The 20518-nt window shown below is 36.8% G+C and overlaps 2 protein-coding genes across 5 annotated transcripts in view; both read right to left on the bottom strand.

Annotated features, from left to right (window-relative positions):
• Nucleotides 1–52, bottom strand: part of LOC108362113 (A disintegrin and metalloproteinase with thrombospondin motifs 20-like) — a 54665-nt gene extending 54613 nt beyond the window's left edge. Inside the window, 1 exon segment of the mRNA XM_017614976.1 lies at nt 5–52. The gene's annotated coding sequence lies outside the window, so the exon portion shown is untranslated.
• LOC108362114 (ciliogenesis-associated TTC17-interacting protein-like) lies at nt 53–19332 on the bottom strand. Of its 4 annotated transcripts, none has more exons than XM_017614978.1 (3): nt 19144–19332; nt 18681–18980; nt 53–85 (listed from the first exon to the last, which is right to left on the bottom strand). In XM_017614978.1, exons 1-2 carry the CDS (start codon nt 19267–19269, stop codon nt 18834–18836), a joined length of 273 nt encoding a protein of 90 aa, XP_017470467.1. In that variant the 5' UTR covers nt 19270–19332; the 3' UTR covers nt 53–85; nt 18681–18833. The 4 variants fall into 4 exon arrangements, 3 of the variants coding, with proteins under 3 accessions (XP_017470467.1, XP_017470466.1, XP_017470468.1); XR_001847416.1 differs by lacking the exon at nt 53–85 and adding an exon at nt 1330–1541 and having other exon boundaries at nt 18681–19011; XM_017614977.1 differs by lacking the exon at nt 53–85 and adding an exon at nt 1330–1541.
• Between the last annotated feature and the right edge of the window lie 1186 nt (nt 19333–20518).

Raw genomic sequence — 20518 nt, 5'->3', positions numbered from 1 at the left:
TCACCTCATTCTCCATTATGTTGCTGTCCACATTTTGTGCCTCATCGGTTTTCCATTTTGTTGTTTGCGGCGTGTGGTTTGTGAGCTGTAAATAAAAAAAAGAATAAAAATAAATTAAATTAAATGAGTCAGTGGGATCGTCGGTTCGAATCCTACTGAAAGAAGTCTGATGAAGTCTACCATTTTTTCAAATTATTGTTGCTTTTCCACAATAAGTTTTTCATTAAAAAGCGGCCTCAAGCTCAATAAAAATTGTTGAAAATCTATGTATGTATGTATGTAAATCCCAATTTCTGAATACATACATACGCTGCCGGAAAAAAGTATTGGCACAGCGAATTTTGCACAACATATGCACCAATTTCTATTCTAATAATTTCCGCTAATTTTTTATAAAAATATGGTTTGTTCTACAACAGCCAGTTCTGGTTGCTGAACTATCAAATTTTGATTATCGCTAACTCTACAGCAACTGTTAAATTATTTAGTAATAAATGCCTTCAGATCCACAGCATTCGTTCGATTTTCAAAAGTGAGGTGTTTACTTTTTCGAAAAGAGTTGCCATCAGTTAAGAAATTAGGCTCAAATTATTTAAAAAGTTAATGGTTTCGAAAAGGTTTATATCTTAACTACGTGTAGGAGGGTTGTCACATGTTTAAAAAATGTAATTCAATTTTAATTAAAGGGATTTGGTAAGTGAATAAGATAACACTATATGGGTGTCAGACAAAAGAGGTTAAGAAGGTAGTAGGTCAAACTAAATTATTTTATACCAAAGTTACATGCAATATTAAGACTGGATTTCAAGTGAAAAAGTTTTAAGAAATATTTAGTTTGACAATCCAGAATGTTTTTGATGTGTTTGAGAGTTGCCGCAGTTTAAAAGGTTAAATTAAAATTATTTAATAAATTAAATGAATTACTAAACGATGGAAATGGGTCTAAAATCCTTTATCTCAGAACTAGATTTAGGAGGGTTGCCCCCCGTTTAAAAAATAAATTTCAACTTAATTCATCAGTTACTTGAAAAGTGTCATAGCATATTTTTGGTTCGAAAATAACTTTAAAGAGGGTTGCCGCTTAAAAACCCCAAATTCAAATTAATTCATCAGTTAATTGAAATACATATGTATAACAATGCCAGACGATAAAAAGATTTTAGTTTAAAAATACTTTTAAATGGGTTGCCACCTGCTTGAAAAGTCGAATTTGTTTTCCTTATACACAAGCTACATAAATGCAATATCGAAATATTAGTGTCAAACGAAGGAGTTGTAAAAGAAACTTTAGGCTGATAATATTTTTAATTAGGGTTACCATCAATTTTTTTGAAGGTCATCACATCAGCAACGTTATTTCGAATTTCCAAAATGAGAAGTCAAGTTAAAGAACTCGGATTCTTGTTGAGGTTTTTGAATAGGCTTTCACCTGTTTAAAAAGTTAAATTCAATTTTGGCGTTTCAACGCCATGCGGGTTCACTAGTATTCTCTATTTAGATGAGGTTCCATATTTTGACGGGTTCTATGTGAAAAGACATATCTGAAAATAATTATTAAGAAAGGCGTATCTTAGAATTCGAATTTAAATGTTATAGTTAATAGATATTTAAAAATTCATTAAAGTAATTTTAAATCGTACCTTACAAGCCCTAAATCCAAGTTACAAAATTGCCTCAAACTCTCTGTGCCTTCAACTTTGTTTCCAATTTCAATATTTCGCTGCTCTAATTTTGCTTGACTCCAATTCCGTATTTTCTAAACCCATTTTTCGTTCTCGTTTTTTTAATTCCCTATTGTGCAGTCAAAACGTAAGTACCCAACATACTTTACTTCCTATGCAGGATGCAAAAGGATAACAAAAAACGAACATCTACACACGGAAGACGAGCACAAACAAGTAAGCTGTAAACACATAAAGCTCTACTCTGGTATTAGAAGTGGTTGAGATTGAATCGAGCGAGACAAAGTGAACTGAAGTGACGAGAGGTAAGGAAAAGCAAAAGCGACAAAGCGGATGAAAATATTTAGACAATATGTGATTTGCTGTCAACATGGAGTTGTTTGTTTGTATTGCGATTGAGTGCAGAAGTAATAAGGCAAAGCAGCAAATACATATGTATGAAAAAGGAAGACATGAATGTTTGTACATTAGACCGCACCACCTTTAAAGCAAGACCATTTCCAAAAAAAAATAAGATGTTTGTCTTGGTCTTTTACATTTTTCAGTGATGCCTCCATTCAGAATATATATATATATATTTTTTTAAGTTCTACTGAAATAAACAAAAAGCAGCTTTATCACAAGTTTAATAATTTTTGGCGAGCTTTAATTTACTGACATTACAGTGGTATCTTAGGGTGGTGGGTAAGTAATAGAACAGGGTACTTGAGGTCAATAAGTTGAGGAGCAAAAAATGTATCTTCGAAACAGGAACATAGGAATATCATACTTTAAGATCCGACTGTAAATGCCACAGGTATGACGAATAATGTAGGGGTCGTTCAGCAAAAAAAAAAAAACTTTTTTTTCGAAATTGCCTTGCAAAAATACCTACTTTAGGCTCAGGAGTATATGTGTAAAACGCAAATAGACGAAAAAATCTCCCATACAAATTGACCCGGCTAATGTACTTAATGTAATGTACTTGTGCATGTGAGTAAATTTGTGAAAGCTACAAATATGAAAACACACAAAAAAGTCATACAAGTGCGCAATCCATTGTATTTTCACGCAGCTGCTTGAAAGGATCTAAGGAGCTGCTGTCGAAAGGATATGCGAGCACACTTGTGGATTTTGTACTTTTGTGTATGCACCCCATTTACTGTTGTATTCAGTGTATTTCTGTGTGTGAGTTGGTGTGCCATTTTAAAATTCAAAATTCACAGATGTTTACCCTCTCGGCAGGAAATAAAGGTCAATTTCGTGTGAAGCAAATGTGACCGTACTACTAGTATGGGTTTAAGAGATGCTGAAGTGTTTGCAATTTGCTGCCAGCTTTCAAGTGTCAATGCATACACACATACATACTTTAGCTCAAAATTTTGAGTAAATATTATTTTGGTGAAAGGGGTTGCTAAACACACAATTGTAGGCCGAACAACAGGTGTAATGGCATTTGGTCATCAAATTCGAGTATTTGCACAACCGAGTTGATTTTTGTGTATGGACATGCTACAGATATATATATATATGTATGTATGTTGCAACGCCTTTTTTCCCCAACAAGCCATTATAACACCTACTTATTATGAGCCAGTAGAGGAAGATATCGGTATTTTCAAATATGTCGAGAGACTAGGTTTCTCGTATCATCGGGATAAGGTTGTTAATAGCAAATCTAGGTTGTAGAATAACAATATGGGTAGGTATCAACTAAAAGAGAAAATACTGAAGACATATAAAAGATTATACTTTGGGTGCGTAAGAGCGAATAATTACTGAAAATGTCATTTCAAAATTTTATCCTTGAATATTCTTGAAAATTTGCAATATTCATTTTTGACCACGTCCTCAAAAAGCGTTCCTCTAACTTTAGTTTAATACCTATTCGTCTTTGTGACCAAACAACTTTAATCTTACATATGTTTAGGAATTACATATGTGAGGACTTTGGCAAAGTGCCACTATACCCTGTGGTTTTAGTTAAGCTAGTCAAAGGTCAGACTGGTGCAAAATGGGGCCAAATAAAAACTTCACGGTGGCACACAAGTGCCCTGCTGTGTTTTGTTCCACTGTTTCCCAATAATAACTACGAAATTTGGCAAGTGCTTCATTGGCCTGAAGTGACCCGTAAACTGGCAAATAGCTATTGCTGCATCAGGCCTGTGAGCTGAAAATATTTTCGCAAAGAAAATTTTAAATTTTTTTATCCATAAAGTTTGCGCAATGTGTTGTAATTTCGCGGTACAGAACTACATGGCAAACCAATGCCATGTCTTATAAATTTCTAAACCAACCCTCTCCTGAACCAGTGTCCAAATGAAAGTGTGAATGTGATAAACAATCAATGCCTATTCCGATGTTTCACGCACGGCATTCGTATGAATCTAAGCCTTCGCACTCGCTTGTAGCGAATCGGATTAGATAGCTGCGAATAAATAGCATCCGTTGGATACCGGAGTAGGCTTGATTCGTAGCCAGTTTTTAAATGACCTTGTGTGCTGTTAGGTCAACATCAGGGTGGCTGTCAGAGTGTATATTTATGTGTTCGGCGCCGCTCTTTGTGATTTAATAAATCATAGTTAGATTGCGGTTTAATAGTCTTAGTGGTAGTTGTAAACTATAAGTTTTTACTTCGACCCCGTGGTCGTTCTTGGGCTGTACATTCTTTCAGTTGGTCTACTTTGCAAGGGGGTTAATCATGACAAAGATGCCGATCTCAAATGCCTTCGAAAACGCAGGCCTCCCCAAACCCGAGATTTATGGCATTTTTGGAATTTTAAAGGAGAGTCCCGAATTCTTTCTAATTCAATCGCTTATGGCACACATACATATTTCTGGCCTACTTCTTTCATCAATAAGTTTGTACCGACTTCAGGCATACTAGATCTCCGAGTGCTTATTTTATTAAATTAAATTATATAAACCAAGGTTCTAATGACAATATAAAATAAATAATCTTCTGCGATAAAAATATGATGCTCTCATCACACAATGCCAAATAAATTGTGCAAAAACCATTGCCAAATATCGAAATTCACATTTGTAATTTTTATCTTTATAGCTTCACATTTCCATTCCATTTAAGAGTCAAGCATTGTTTTTTTTTTGCGCCCAAAAGCGTCAGTAAGTTCAGTGTAAATAACGCACATTTACTTCATGCTGTTATACATTTGTAAGTAATAAAATTTCGTACTGTTTTTTTTTTTTTTTTGAGAAAAAAAGTCGCAAAGTGAGCTAACAATTTTTTTTTTTGTGCCAAAAAATTGTTATATAAAAATATTTTTTACTAAAATTTTTTTTTTTTTTTGTTTTATTTGCGAATTCACACAAAAGCCGAGAGACGTCTACGATGCCAGCAAACAATGAGATTTAAATATTTTTACAAAGAGACAATTGTTGTAGTAAAACGAGAAACAGTAACATGCTCGGCGGCAACGGTAACGGCAGCGGCGACACTACGACGCGCCACCAAGTCTGCTCTATGCCATGCTTGCTGTCAGCAGCAAATAAACTGGCAAATATCTTTTAAATAATAAAAAAAAAAATACATGCATACAAGCGCAGTTTATTATCGCGCAGGAATTGGCCTACTCCAACTGCCGCATGTGCAAGATCTCAAGTAGCAAAAGTAAAAGAGGAGGCTGGCTGATTGGCTGACTGGCAGACTGGCTGAGCCTGTGGCTGTGTGTATGGTATGCGGGCAGAAGTCGTGGAGCACAGTGGGCGGAAATGATACAACTTCCATTAGATGCGAGACCATTGTCATTGAAGATGTCAACGAGCTGGCGAGTAGAGAATCGGAAACGATTTCATAGAACCGGAAGCATTTTGTGATCTGAGTTGCTCTTCTTCATTATTCACTGGTTAATTCAGGGCAGACTAAGTATGTATAATTCTTAGAAGTAATTTGCTGTTTGGTATTCCGTTCAATACGGATGCTTAACAAAAGGTAACCCTAGACGAGTATATATGCCAGCACATCCTATGCGCAAAAATGGGCGCTTATTTCAAGTCCTGAATATACGAATGTCCTGTGCTAAAGAAGTAATATATTAGAGTTCTTCGAGAAATTATTAGGCAAGAAAATATCTTTAATAGGAAATTATCTTCGACAGTTGGGGATATATTTTTAATACTCCCATGTTACTCTTTTACGAATAGGCGAAAAAGAAGGTTATTTTCGTAAGTGTACTATGAGACTCCACATAGTTGGAAAGGGTTTCTCGCCCAACGCCTCAGATGAAGTGAAAACTTAACCTTTGAAGGCCTTAGAAGAACTGCTCTTACTTTTCCTCAAAGTTTATCCGCCAGTGACCTTGATTGGTACCAAAGAAGCCGAGACGAAAGTAGGCAGTTTTGGCATGGCTGTCTTGTTTCGTCTGTGCCTTCGTTTGATCGGCAAAAAGTCAAAGCATCTAATTTCGTCCGGATTGCTGTGGTGCCAGAGAGAGAAGCATCTTCTCGAGTGCCGCAGCCACTTTTAAAGAGGGGATCGAAATATGCAGTAAGCCACTTTTCTTATCTTGCATTTCTTACCAGCATATCCTTCAAAGGGACATCGAACTTAAATAGTACCTTGCTGTAACAACTCGACACCTCAGCGTTTTGTAGGACTACTTGCTTGTAGGGCAACTAGCGGTGTCTATGAAGGACATTTCGTTGTGTCTCTTTTAGTGGATTAGCAGCAAGGGGAGTGTCAATATAAGTGGATGTGCTATAACTTCCTGGATCTCGATCTGGTGGAAGACTCTCCTACTTAATATACAGTACCAAATTACTGCTACTTTTCCTCCACTTCTAAGAATATAACACTTGAAGCTACCGCAGGCAGATTTTGTGTAGAGACCTGTTTCCTGACTCAAATCTCTACTGCCGATGAATTAGGTTTTAAGAGGGCATTTTTATCGCAACCCCCTGAGCCCCTCAGATGCTCATAGTGGTTTTTAGTCGTCTATTACGACAAAGATGCCTTATTCTAACCCCGAAAAATACACTATCAAAGAAACCGAGGCGAGCGTATTCATTTGATATCCGGAGAGTGAACGAAAAAATTTATAACTTCGTCATCTACAAAACTGCATTTATCTATAGACGCTCTTGTCCCACTCTGCTACACGATGCCAACACCATCGCCAAAACTGCGGCTCAAAAGCGACCTACTTTCGGTTTGTGCGCCCAAAGATAGAAGCTACGTTGGCAAAGGAATAAGCTACAAATGGAGTATAGATAGCGAGGATGTACAGACGACAGCACCAGTGTTGCCGCGAAACGTTTTTAGTGGTAGCTAAATTGCATCTAAAAAAGGGCTAAAAATCGTCGTTGTGGCTAAAAATGTTAGCTAAATTTTTTTTACCTTCATCTTATATATAAAAATAAGTGCACGTTTTTGGTGTGACAATATAACTTAAGAACGGCTTCACCGAAGTCAACCAAATTTATGCGGCATATTCGGGCCATCATGCAGATATTTTATGTGGAGTTTGCCCAAATTTGGAAAAGGGGTGTGGCATATGTATGTATCTACAGTATAAGTACACGTTTTTGGTGTGAGCTTATAACTTGAGAACGGCTTCACCGAATTCAACCAAATTTATACGGCATATTTAGGCTATCATGCAGATGGTTTATGTGAAGTTTGCCCGAATTCGTAAAAATGGGTGTGGCACCTTCCATACTAACTAAAATTTTTTTGTTGTATATCTCTTGAAATATTTGTGGTAGAGTACTGGAAGTTGGTATAGAGGTATAACAAATAATTCCATACTCATGGATAAAAATGGGCGGTATTGGAAAAGAGGGCGTGGCACCTCACATCTTATATATAAAGAATAAGTGCAAGATTTCAACCAAATTTATACGGCATAGTCGGGCTATTATGCAGATGGTTTGTGTTAAGTTTCCCCGAATTCGGAAAAGGGGGCGTGGCACCACCCATACTAACAAAAATTTTCATCTGGTATATCTCTTGAAATATTTGTGGTAGATTACTCGAATTGGTAGATATACGTGGCTTGTGCAAGATTTGGCTTTCCAAATTGTTTATTTATTCATACCCAAGATGGAAAAACAAAAAATGTTGTGTATCCAAATGTGTTGGATTAAGATTTAAAATAAAGAATCAAAAATTTTGAAATAAAACAAATGATAAATTTTCATATAGAAAAATTCCAGGACTTTTCATTCGTTTTTCAATATTTGGTGTAGAGAAGCACACCGGGGTACTGCTAGTATAAATATGTAAGTATACACGCAAACATTTTCTATAATTACTGGTATAGAAAAACAATGAACTCTGAAAAGAATTAATATTTTATTCAACAAAAAAACTTTTTGTGTAACACATAAAGCATATTAAGGGCCGCCAACTTACCTATTTTAAAGTATAGTTAAATCGTTAATGGATAAGATAACGGCCCAGAAACGTAAGGAACATACATAGACATATGTTTACTTGCCTTAAAGGAAAGGCGTTCGCTTTATGAGCGAAGAGTTAAATTCATGAAAATCATAAAAAAAAATGTTTATGTCAATGATGAATAATGTCAATGATGAAATGAAAAGGGCTAAAAAAAGGGCTAGGGGCAATTTCAAATTTTTGTGGCCAAAAAAAGAATTTGGTAGCCAAATTTAGCCACCAAAGGCCTAAAACGGCAACACTGGACAGCACGGCGCACAAAACGCATTGCAGTAAATACGTGGTATTTCTCCATAGAGCCAACTCAACCAAGTGGAAGCCAACGCGAAGATGATGAAGACGTAGACGACGAAGGATAAGAATAATAAAAATGCCGACAACTCCATAGCAAAGCAGTGATGGAAACAATGAGTTTGAGGTTAGCGCCAAAGCGTTGACCGTCCGCAGACAAAAGCCGGCCTCGCAGACAGTCGAACAGCGTGAGCGCCAGCAGCCAGCGAGATGGCTAATAAATGCTTACAATAAAAATTTTGCTAGTTTGTTTGCCCATTCCAGGCAGTGAGAAACACACTATGAACTACAAATATATGGAATCAATATTATTACAATTCAAAGTAAAGGAGAATGCGGTACGCAGTGTAGGCAACGGCAGAACTTGCGGTTGCGGCTTGGTTTGCGGCTTGTCCCTGGATACTGGCAGCAAATAATGAATTGGTTGTTTGGTGACAAATTCCTTTTCCCAAGGCAAAAGCAGCAAATTGGTTTGGGACAACTTTTTTTCTGTTTTCGCGACCTTTTAGTTGCTGCTTGAGACATTCGACAGCGGAAATGAGGGCAAGCTTTAAAAAAAAACGCGAAACACAATACGCACATATATACACTGCCGGCGAAAAGTTGTGGCACAGCAAATTTTTCACAATATATGCAACAATTTTTTTCTAATTTTTTTCCGTCAATTTTTTATAAAACTATGGTTTATTCCACAACAAAAAACACTAAAATATTATTTTTAAACTTTGTGCAAAACTCGCGAAAAATCACCAAATTTTCATGCGAATTTTCCACTTTTTAATCAGACTTTTCAGCACTTTTTTTTGAGTATGCAGTTTTTCAGCCCATTAAATTCTAGTAAAACAAGTGCAAGTTCGAAGTTAGTCAAAAATCGCATTGATTTTTGAGATTTATTGTTTTTGTTGTAGATGGTTTGCATTTTTTCTATATAACTGCGTGAAAAAAATTCCCAAAAATCAAACGTAATTCCTAGCTACTTAAAATTTGAACTTTATTATAATAAAATTGATTGGAATACAAATTTGCACAAAGTTTAGGAATTATATTTTCATGTTTTTTTTTTGTTGTAGAATGAACCATATTTTTATAAAAAATTGGCGGAAAAATATTAGAAAACAATTTTTGCATATATTGTGAAAAATTTGCTGTGCCGATCCTTTGTGCTGGCAGTGTACATTCAAGTTATTGAGTAGAGGGGAAAAATATATAAAAGAAAGGCAAATAAGTTGTAGTAAAGAAAACAAAACAAGCGAAATTCGATTTATATGTCACTTTCATTTGTCAATTAATCGAATTTCATTTGCTATTATTTCCGCTGCTATTTTTTATGCCTTCCATTTCCGGTGGACGCTTGCTGGGCCAGTGGAGAATCGCAGCTATCGCCTGACCATACAATTTCAAATCGAATTAGAGGAAATAATCAGAATAGGTAATTGCTTAACGAATTATGAGTAGATACACTTCTCATCCCAGTTGCTGCTTTGCTCGATACGCCGCGCCAAAAGCCAACAATTTCACTGTGGCATAATGAAGCTTATCGCCGCCAACTGATCACTTAGCGGCGACGCTTGGTCAATCACTACAATCATATACTCATCGGCTTAAGTTTCCGTTTCGGTGGTATACTTAGGCAACATTTAATGCATGTATAGAGGATTGAGGCACTTTAGTACATTACTGGCGCCACATTTAATGCGCCTTCAGGTGTGCAGGAAATTTCGCTTTTCGTTCTCTCTTTCTCTCTACCGAGCCGGTACTTTAATGGCAAATAACTGGTAATTTAATGTTTATCGCCGTAATTTACTATCCTGTTTACCACACTGTCATCAAGCGTGTGTGCGAACTGCGGCCAATAAGTGTGCGCAGCTAGTCGGTAACAATTTATTGCATTTTGCGGCGATTGAGTGTTGCGCGAGAGTACCGATAATTTCTTTGACACTGCTTTCGATTTTTTACCTGTTTGTGCAACGAGACGGTTTGATTTAAATGTAGAGAGTTGAGTGCGGAAAACTTGAAAGTGTAGAGGAGCTATAAAGAATTGGCTGAAGTTACTTTGAAATAAAGCTAGCGCGTACCAGAAAGAAATTATTGCATTAGGTGTAATAAAACAGTGAACAGATTCGCCCTAAATTCGGAGCAAGATTGAAAGGGTTAAAGCCAACCATAGACTTAGATAGATAATGGACAATGAAGTTGAAAACTAAACCAAAAATTTGTAAAAATCATATTTGTTGGACTTTGAGCCGAGCAACATCTAAACTTTTTTTGTTCTATTTCTCCTTTTAAAAAATTTTCACAGTATGAGCTTTTGCGCTATCAGCTGTTGGAGCTGCCTTTCTGGAATGCATGCAAATATAATGAAATCGTTTTATCGTCCTTCTGTGGGAATTATGAAACCACAGTCTTTGGCATTTAAGAAAGTAGCCTTCACCATTTTACGAGTCAGTACACATCGCATAATTGGATGGGCTACATACAATTAGACACTTTCTTGTAAGGGGAATATCGAATCCAATTCCCCAAACTTGCCGTGTGCCTAATACTCTGCGACTGAGTTAGGGAAATAAACACAAGCGAGGTAGCCAGCACCAGTAATGGAGTATACCTTAACGTGCCGAGGGAGATACTTTAGATAGGGATAAATACTGGCAGCAGGTTAGCGAACTGATATTGAAAATAATTTTTGGGACACTCTGATCGGTCAGAAGGGTGCTTAACGGCGGCTAGAAGGGAATAAAAGAGGGAGTTTTTGCACCGCGGTAAACCTATTTAAGAAAGTCTCTAAGCAAAAAGTCTCTTCACTTTCAGGGAGGAGTAGAAGCGGATGGCACCGCGAAGCTGCAGGGGCATGGTCCAAGAGGTTTTGTAGCGGAAAAACTGATAAAGGTGGATAAAGCCGTTCGTCGGCTCTGCAACGTGGGTCTTCTAGGTCTTCTAGATCCCAACTTAGAGCTGGCTAGGTTTCTTAAGCACAATTTTAACGGAAATGACTAAAATGGCTAAAATCTACATTGAATATTTCAAAGACAAATCATTTTAAGAGAAGAGGCAAAGCTTGGAATAATAGTTATCGAGAAAAAGGAAATTAAAACTACAAGAAAGCTCTTAAGCTCATCGTAAATGCCACCAAGTTCGGGAGCGATGACTCGCCACACACATATCAAACCACCTTAACAAGTAAACAAGATCACACGGAAGAAAGTTAATTTAGTGTTAAAGTAACTAAAGAATAACATCACGCATATAAATAAGTATGCACCTAGCACAAACACACTCATGTACGGAATATTCTTCGCTCTGTCTTCGCACAGTCTATTCCATAGAAATTATTTCTATGAGGAAAAAGACATTCCAGAATGTTAACTAACGCACAGGCGATTAAACGATTAAGTTGCCTGCGAGTCTATGGCGATGAAATGAAGTGGAAATAGAAGCCGAATAGGGCATTATGAAAGATGAAAGTTGGGAGGAGGTGTTGACGTTGGCGTTCCCAATGTTGATGGCTATTCGTAGCGACAAAATAGCAATGCGTTACGAAGTGAAGTGAACGGTGACTACAGTCTAATGGCGATTAAGTTTCAGTGAGTTAAAGGGGCGGGGTGGGGCAACAGAGATTATGAAGTCTATGCGTTTTACGTAAAAAACTAAGACTTGTCAAATGCAGACAGTTAAAAAATTTGTGTGCAGAGGAGATGGCAGCAGAGCAGGTAAGGAAATCAGCAGGTGACAACTATGTAATCCTTTATAAGCTTGTCAAGTTTGAGAGAATGTACCATAGTAGAGGTCGTCTCATTTACAGTTACAGTAGGCTTAGGAATATTGAAATGAGGTAATATTACTACTGTCTGACAGTGCACGTGTCGGAAATGTGCATTTTAATGTTTGAGAGAAATTTAAAATTATTTTGCTTGATTGAACATTTTCTCTAGTCTTATATATAAAAATAAGTGCACGTTTTTGGTGTGACCTCATAACTTGAGAACGGCTTCACCGAATTCCACCAAATTTATGTGGCATATTCGATCTATCATGCAGATGATTTATGCGAAGTTTTCCCCAATTCGGAAAAGGGGGCGTGGCACCACCCATACTAACAAAAATTTTCATCTGGTATATCTCTTGAAATATTTGTGGTAGATTACTGGAATTGGTAGCTTACGTGGCCTGTTCAAGAGTTGACATTCCAAGTTGTTTATTTATTCATACCCAAGAAGGAAAAACAAAAAATGTTGTATATCCAAATGTGTTGGATTAAGATTCAAAATAAAGAATCAAAAATTTTGAAATAAAACAAATGATAAATTTTCATATAAAAAAATTCCAGGATTTTTCATTCATTTTTCAATATTTTTCAATATTTGGTGTAGAGAAGCACACCGGGGTACCGCTAGTTCAGTATAAAACATAATGAAGGAAAGTATGAACATATGTATGTATGTATGTACGTATGTATGCAAGTTAAGGCCATAGGGTTGCTTTCAAGGTCAAAATTTATTTCAAGATCAATTGTGACTATTTCTGAATGAAGCCGAAGGGTCAAAACTGTGTATTACAACTCAGTAGGAACCAGTTGCGATCCTGACTCCGAGTAATTCTTAAAAGTAATTTTTAATTTTTTAATTATAATTTAATATAATTGTATTTAACTTTGTTTATGTTATTTCACCTACTTATTTCAAATTTATTTATTTTTCTTCTTGAGTTTGATTTTATTAAAAACCACCAAAAGAACTATAATAACATTTAGTGAAATAAAGTTGTTTAGAAAATTAAAAAAAAAAATATTGTTCTGGCCATGGGACGTCAACTCGTGGCCTCGCGCTGTTAATCCGAATTAACGCTTCCATCTGCAATGCAAGTACAATTTAAGTCTACATTTTCCTATAAATACGTGACTCTGTTTTCGTGCTTAAGTGGAAGTTTAAGTCAAATCAAAATCATTGTAAAGTGAAAGCCAGACATAGAGCTACAATTAAATTCAGAATCAAAAGATATTCAAAATAAATTACAGCCTTCGCGTCGATAGTCGTAGTCATGGTAAATCACAGACACAGTCAAAATCTTAGTCGCAACGATAGTCAAATTTATAGTCAAAATCATAGTCATAGTCATAATGACAGTCATAATGATAGGCATTGTCATAATCACAGTCCTGGGCAAAATGATGGTTGTATTGATAGTCGCAATCACAGTCATAATGATAATCATAATAAAGGCTACACCACACACAGCCATATTAATTACTATACTCTTAGTATAATACTTAGATTATCGCAGCCAAAGCCATATTCATATTCGAGAAATGATAATAATCATTAATGATAATAATCATAAATGTTTTTTGTTATTTTATGGCCTTATAACAATTATATTGAACAATTTTTTGTAGTTGCCTGAACATGTGAAATTGTGGAAATAAGCAACAAGAATTAACAAGGCGAACTTAGCACAGTGCGTAGGCAACTGGCTGAGTCAATGGGATTGTCGGTTCGAATCCTGCTGGAAGAAGTCTGATGAGGAAATGTGGTGATTTCCGAAATAGCTATCACTTCTACCATTTTTTCAAATTATTGTTGCTTTTCCACAATAAAATTTCATTAAAAAAACGGCCTCGAGATCAATAACAATTGTTGAAAATAATCATTAATGATAACCACAAATATAGCCTTATACTAAGTTCAAATTAGCGAGTTAAACATCTTAAATGGGCTTGAACCAGTTAAATGCACAAAACTTCTTTGTAAACAAGTTAAATCGCATGCAGTTGTTTTTGGAAAATTTAAACCATTTAACTCGTTTGAAAAAAAGTTCATCGCACAGAATTGTATCGGAAAGCTTTCTACTTCAGTCAATCAGAAAGAGCCAGAAGCTTTCATTTGACACCCCAAGTTGCAAGAGAGTTTGAAAGATGTCATAAATAAAATCTAAATCTAAATAAAATATAAATCGAGTATAGTTTTGTTTATTTTTTAAATTTTTTGGTAAATTTACACCATGAATATCTGTGTAAAAATGATTAACGACTTTACACAATTCTACGGGTGAAATCAAACAGCAGATGTGTATTTGTTAGCTTTTACACACTTTCATAGTAAATTTACGCACACCACAGCAGCTATATTACACTCTAAAAACACAAACTATTCGTTGAATAATCGAGCATGTAATTTCCCGGATAATAAGGTAGGAAATCAGTAACCTATCTTTGAGCTAGGAAATTTACACATTTTTATACCCGAGCGCACTTGTGCACAAGGGTATATTAATTTTGTTCACATAACGGTTGTTTGTAACAGCCAAAACGAATGGAGATAGATATAGACAAATGTATACATAAATGATCAGGATGAAAAAAGAAATCGATTAAGCCATGTCTGTCTGTCCGTCCGTCTGTCCGTCTGTCCGTCTGTCCGTCCGTCCGTGTACACGATAACTCGAGCAAAAATTGAGATATCTCAACGAAATTTGGTATGTAGGTTTCCCTTAATCCAAGGTAGGTTGGTATTGAAAATGGGCGAAATCGGACTTTAACCACGCCCACTTCCCATATAACGGTAATTTCCAGAAATACGAAAACTGCGATATTTTAGTAACTACTGAAGATAATTCACTCAAAATTGATATTTACAATAATTTTTAGACGGAAAATAAGAATATTATAAATTTTTGGAAAATGGGCGAAGCCACGCCCACTTATGTTTACATGTGTATACATTGGTAACCGCTGCACCAATTTCTTTCAAACTTGGCACAGTTGTTGGCCTTGNCAATATTTCGAAATTGAAGGACGCTAATTTACTCAAAATTGATACACCTCGGCTTACCATCTAGCGGAAGGTTTCGGATGGGTGAAAAAACATATATTTAATACTTGCGCCGGGTATTTAATGTTCGGCTCCGCCCGAACTTAGACTTTCTTACTTGTTTTTTTTTTTTTTTTTTTAGAGTGTGGAACAATTTTCTGTCATCCCTTGTCAAATCAGTAGCCTGTTTCTGTAATTCTTCTCTACCGATTGTTTCTCTACTGGTAGCGAATATACGTCATTCTCTACTACTCATTAGCAGTAGAGAACAGGGCGGCGAATTTATATCTCAATTCGCTTTGGTAGAGAATTGTTACAGAAACGAGCTACTGGTTGGGAGACAAACCAGATTCGGCGTTCTTAAAAGAATCTCTTTATTCTGGCACGAAAATCTTACAAAAAATACGCTTTGCCAACTTTCATGGTGAAAAGCTCTTTTCGCAGAAAGCACTTAAGCGCGTTCACAATGGGATGTATATCATTTTGATGATCACGCTACTCCAACAGCCGCAAGCAACGAGTGATCAAAGCCGATTTTCGAGTCCTCGGGCAGCGGAATATTCTTCTTTTTTTAATTTAATATTTATTTTTATTTTTTCAAATTTCATTTTCTTTTAATTTTGAGATTTTAGTGCAGTTTTCTCGAGTACGTTTTAAAATTTATCTGCCATTCAAACGCATTTTTTAGAAAATAATTTGTGTTTGAAGGGCATATAAATTTTAAAACCCACTTGATATAACGGCTCCTTTTAAATCCTCCTTTAAAAATTGTTTGTATAATATTTTTAATTTTAGTTTAAACTTTTTTTTATGTTATTTTACAGTTGATAAATTTTTTTGGAGTTTAATTTTATTAAAACAGACCACAACAACTATAATTACATAAAAAAATAAATCATAATAATAAAATAATTCAAAAAACAATCGTGCTGGCCGTGGGACTAGAACCAACCATCTCGCTCGATTACTGTCATAGTCAAAGTAAAAGTCATTGTCATAGTCATAATCGTAGTCATCGGCATGATCATATTTAATCAGTCACAGTCATGTTTATAGTCTTAGTGATAATCATAATCACAAATATAGTCATTTTCGTAGTTGTAGTCATAGTCATTGCAATAATCACAGCCACAGTCATCATCTTACAGGTGATGTAAGCGGGCAAAGGTTGGGTCTTCGAAAAATTAAAAACCTGATAGCGATTTTGAACTGATTTTTAAAAAGTTGGTATCGTTGTAAAGGCGATTTAATACCCTTTCTTCTAGGTATGCATATTTGAATACTTCGTATGTAAAAATTTGAGAAACAACACTTAAGAGCAAAACATACCCTTTTTTATAAAAAAATATTAAAAAAAAAAAAATTACAAACCTATTTAAAAAACAATTGATATCATTGTAAAGGATACCAGAAAACTTATACTTTCTTAGGCGAAGAACATAGTGGAGCGGCGAGCAAAGAACATCGGGCAAAGCGTCGATTTCAAACGCATATGTTTCAATGGGAAAGCGCATAGTGAAGAGCAAAGCGTACATACACATTTGTAATTGAAGCTTTGCTCGATGCTAGCTCTTTGCTTTGCTCGCGGCTCCACTATGTTTTGACCCTTAGTCCCAAACAATTCTATTTATATACACAAAGAAAAAAAATTGAAATAAGAACATTTTTTTCCTCTATATGATCTCCTGCCCCCTAGGTGAAAGGCTGGCTACGCCGTTGTATACAAAAAAATTAAAGTATTTAAACCGTACATCACATGGTCAGTTTGTTCTTTTAGAGCGCATACATGGTTCCAAAAAAACCGATTCCAGTATCTTCATTTATGTATATTTCAACTACCAATATCTTATAAAGAAAAGTGTACATTTTTATTTAAAAAAGCTAGAAGTACGAAATTCGAAGATGTGGTAGTTAACATATTAGTCCTTGACATATATTTTTTTCAAAAATAAATATTTGAAATTTCCTAGGATAATCAAGGATAAAGTTTTAAAAGGACGCTTCAATACTTATTCGTCCTGGTGCACCCAAAAATTATTATTTTTTTTTTCTATTCTACATAATTTTTCCTTTTAATTGATACCCATATTGTTATTTTACAATGCATCGAATCTTTTGAATAATTTTTTTATTCAATCGTACTCTAGAAATTTCAAAGTCCTATTAAAAAAATCTGGACGTCAGAGAGAAAAACTAAAAACGCAACTTTACTATATTTGGCCCCCAGTTTTGTGAATATATTGTTTTTTTCATGTGTAAAATTGACTGTCGCACGGTGTAATTATAGTCATAGTCAAGTCAATTATGTTTTGCGGTGGTGTAGCTCACTGGAAAAGGCAACAATAGCAGTTGGAGCGCGTACAACGGGCCACTGCGGACCGCCACCACATTAGCACGGAACGTAATGCTGAACGTAGTGCCTGTAGACGTTGCAGGCAGAATTGTCGCGGCGCGAACGGCTATTAGACTCAGGGAAACCGATGGATTGACCGTGAACTTCTTCACGGATGGATCGAATCTGGATGGCAGGGATGGTGTTGGGGTCTTCTGTCAAGAGCTGACCATCAGCACTAAGTACAGGCTGCCGCAGTGTCTTCCAGGCGGGAGTGGAGTGCTATAACAGTCAGGGAAGTGGGCGTATATTCTGATAGCCAAGCGGCAATCATGGTGTTGGGTTCGTTGGAAGTTCGCTATAACTTGGTTAAGGAACGTCTGCTCTCTCTTTCGGTGGCGTTGGAATACTTCTGTATTAGGCTTATTGGGTTCCGGGTCACAGCGACACTTGAAACACTATCGCCGGATAAGTGGCGACTGGGGGTGCCATTGACCGCTTGTGGTACACTCTTGGATAGATGGGCCTTATTTCAACTCAGCAAGCGCTGGACGAAAAATACCGAATTCGCGATCACAAGGTCATTCTGGCCGAGGGTGGACCGAGGGCGGTCGAGGGCACTCCTCACACTCACAAAGCCACTGCTCTCATTTCTGGTGGGAGTTTTAACGGGCCACTGTCCAATCGGTATTCACGCAGTAAGGCTGAACATACTACCGGACCCCGTATGTCGCAGATGCCTGGAAGATGACGACGTGGAATCGCCTCAACACTAACTTCTTAGGTGCTCAGCTTTTGCGTGGCTAAGATTGAATAACTTGGACTCTCACATCTTAAATAAATAGCCCCGAGGAGCCCTGGAGCATTGAGATTAGCCGAATTCGTAAATACATAATGAGCTCGGGGCGTTTTATCGATAAAGTATACAGTGCCGTTCAGAATTGACAACAAAGGACAATCTCAAATTGTCTAAGTGAGCTTTGGTTACACGGGGCTACCAACTAACCTAACCTAACCTAATCCTCTTTAACAAACTGGTCTGCGAACTAATTGGAGACACGAGATCGTTTTTAAGGCGCAAGGGTGAGCAAAAACCTCTACTGTCCCCGCGTTTTCTTGGCTCTTTTAAATCCAAATAAATGTTAACCATTTTCTATTAACTGCCTTTCACTCACCTTGGAACGCCAGCAGGCACCTGCGCTTCTGGATCCGATTTACTGCGATAACCATATCCAACACCACCGCTAGTAAGGCGTTCGGCACGCGGCTGTTGCAGCTCATCATGATGCAAATGACTGATCGAGCGATGTGCGTACTGCGGTGCGGAATCATCGTTGTATGTATAACACTAAACCGGCATTATCATTGCCGGCATCGCCAGCTTCGTCAACGCCTTCGTCGTCGACATCGTCAACATCCGCAGAATCATCATTGTCCTCATCCTCCTCCACGTCGAGATCACCATCATCGAACTGCTAGAGAAGGGAAGGTAAGGTATGGCGCAGACTAAATGTAGGTAAGTTAAATGTATGCAAATTTTTAATTTTTAATTTTTTAGTACTTATTATTTTTAAATAAACTTACTGTATAATTTTTTCTATTTTTTTTTTAATTCAATTCTCCTAGCTAAGTACTCACCGCTGCGAGTGGCCCGCTGCTGCCGAGTATAACTGTACCACCGCCATCATAAGAGTTGCCCGTCGCGTATGGCTGCACGGATGCGGGTCTCCCAAGTGGGCGGCACTGCCGGTGGATGATTTGCATTCAACGCCACGCATTTGCAAGCCTTGGCCGCAAGTTACCGAGCACCATGCGGCACACAGCCAGGAAAAGTCACCACAGCGAATGAGCATACGCACGTCAAGAATGAACAGAGGCAGGGCATTTGCGAATAGTTGGCGTACGATAGAGTTGCGACAGGGTGTCACCAACTTACAGTCAACTGTATATAGCGATAGTGTTGTTGTTGTTGTTGTTTTATGTTTTTGTTGGCAGGACGTCGCAAGTGGAGATAAAAACGTAAATGACACAAAATGTATAAGGAATTATAAATTATTAAAACGTGTTTAGCATAAAAATTTACATAAAAATTTTAAGCACACACGCACACCCACGCACGCATATGAATCTAATTGGGTGCGGTAATGTGAAAAAAGTCAAAAACTACATGCGAATTCGTAAGCTGCCGTGCACGAAGAATATGTAACAATGAAGATGTCAACGAAAAAATTAGCATACGGTAAGTAAATTTGAGCAACAATTTAATATGCAAAGGATGATGATGAACTGAAGCTGTGCAGGTGTGCGCTGTTTTTGCGCGATAAAATCATTGTAGTTACATACAAATGTATGTATGTGTGATAAGCATATTTACTTATGCATATTAAAGTGGGTACACAGACGCACCAAAAAATTACACAAAAATAGAAAAACACTGGAAAAGGATGTTCGCATTTTCGTGTTTTCAAATATGTACACCACCCTAAGTCCATAAAAATAAAATGAATGCATCTTTTCAGTCTCACCCCCTCAATCCAGGGTCCCAGTTACTATAAATGTTCATGTAACGGCTAAGGCGTGTCGCACAGGGAGGCAAAGTACAGATTCCTCTATATAGACTCAATCATTTAAAAATATTTTTATTTTTTTCATTTAATACCCAAAATCTATATAACTAAAGTCGAGGATGTCCCTTATAAATTTTGGTCCTAATTGGAGTCGGTTAAAGCGTGCCGCAAAGGTATATCTATGGACTAAAAAAATTACTACAATAATACAATAAATACAACATACACTACATAAATACTATCTATTAAAGTCGAGGATATCCCTTCCTAGGGTAATCTGAATTTGACCCTTGTGCGACACACCTTAACCGACTTCAATCGGGGCCAAAATTTATATATGATACCTTCGACTATAGTAGCGTTGACGTAGGGGCTGCGGCTGAGGAAATCTGATGTAAAAATTTGCATCCTACATTTAAGGACCACCCTAATGTACATATATACAT

Source organism: Rhagoletis zephyria, unplaced genomic scaffold (genome assembly GCF_001687245.7).
Source record: "Rhagoletis zephyria isolate East Lansing unplaced genomic scaffold, Rhagoletis_zephyria_1.1 Rzeph_scaffold_00938, whole genome shotgun sequence".
Lineage (NCBI taxonomy): Eukaryota > Metazoa > Arthropoda > Insecta > Diptera > Tephritidae > Rhagoletis > Rhagoletis zephyria.
This window is presented reverse-complemented; position numbering and strand designations above follow the sequence as displayed.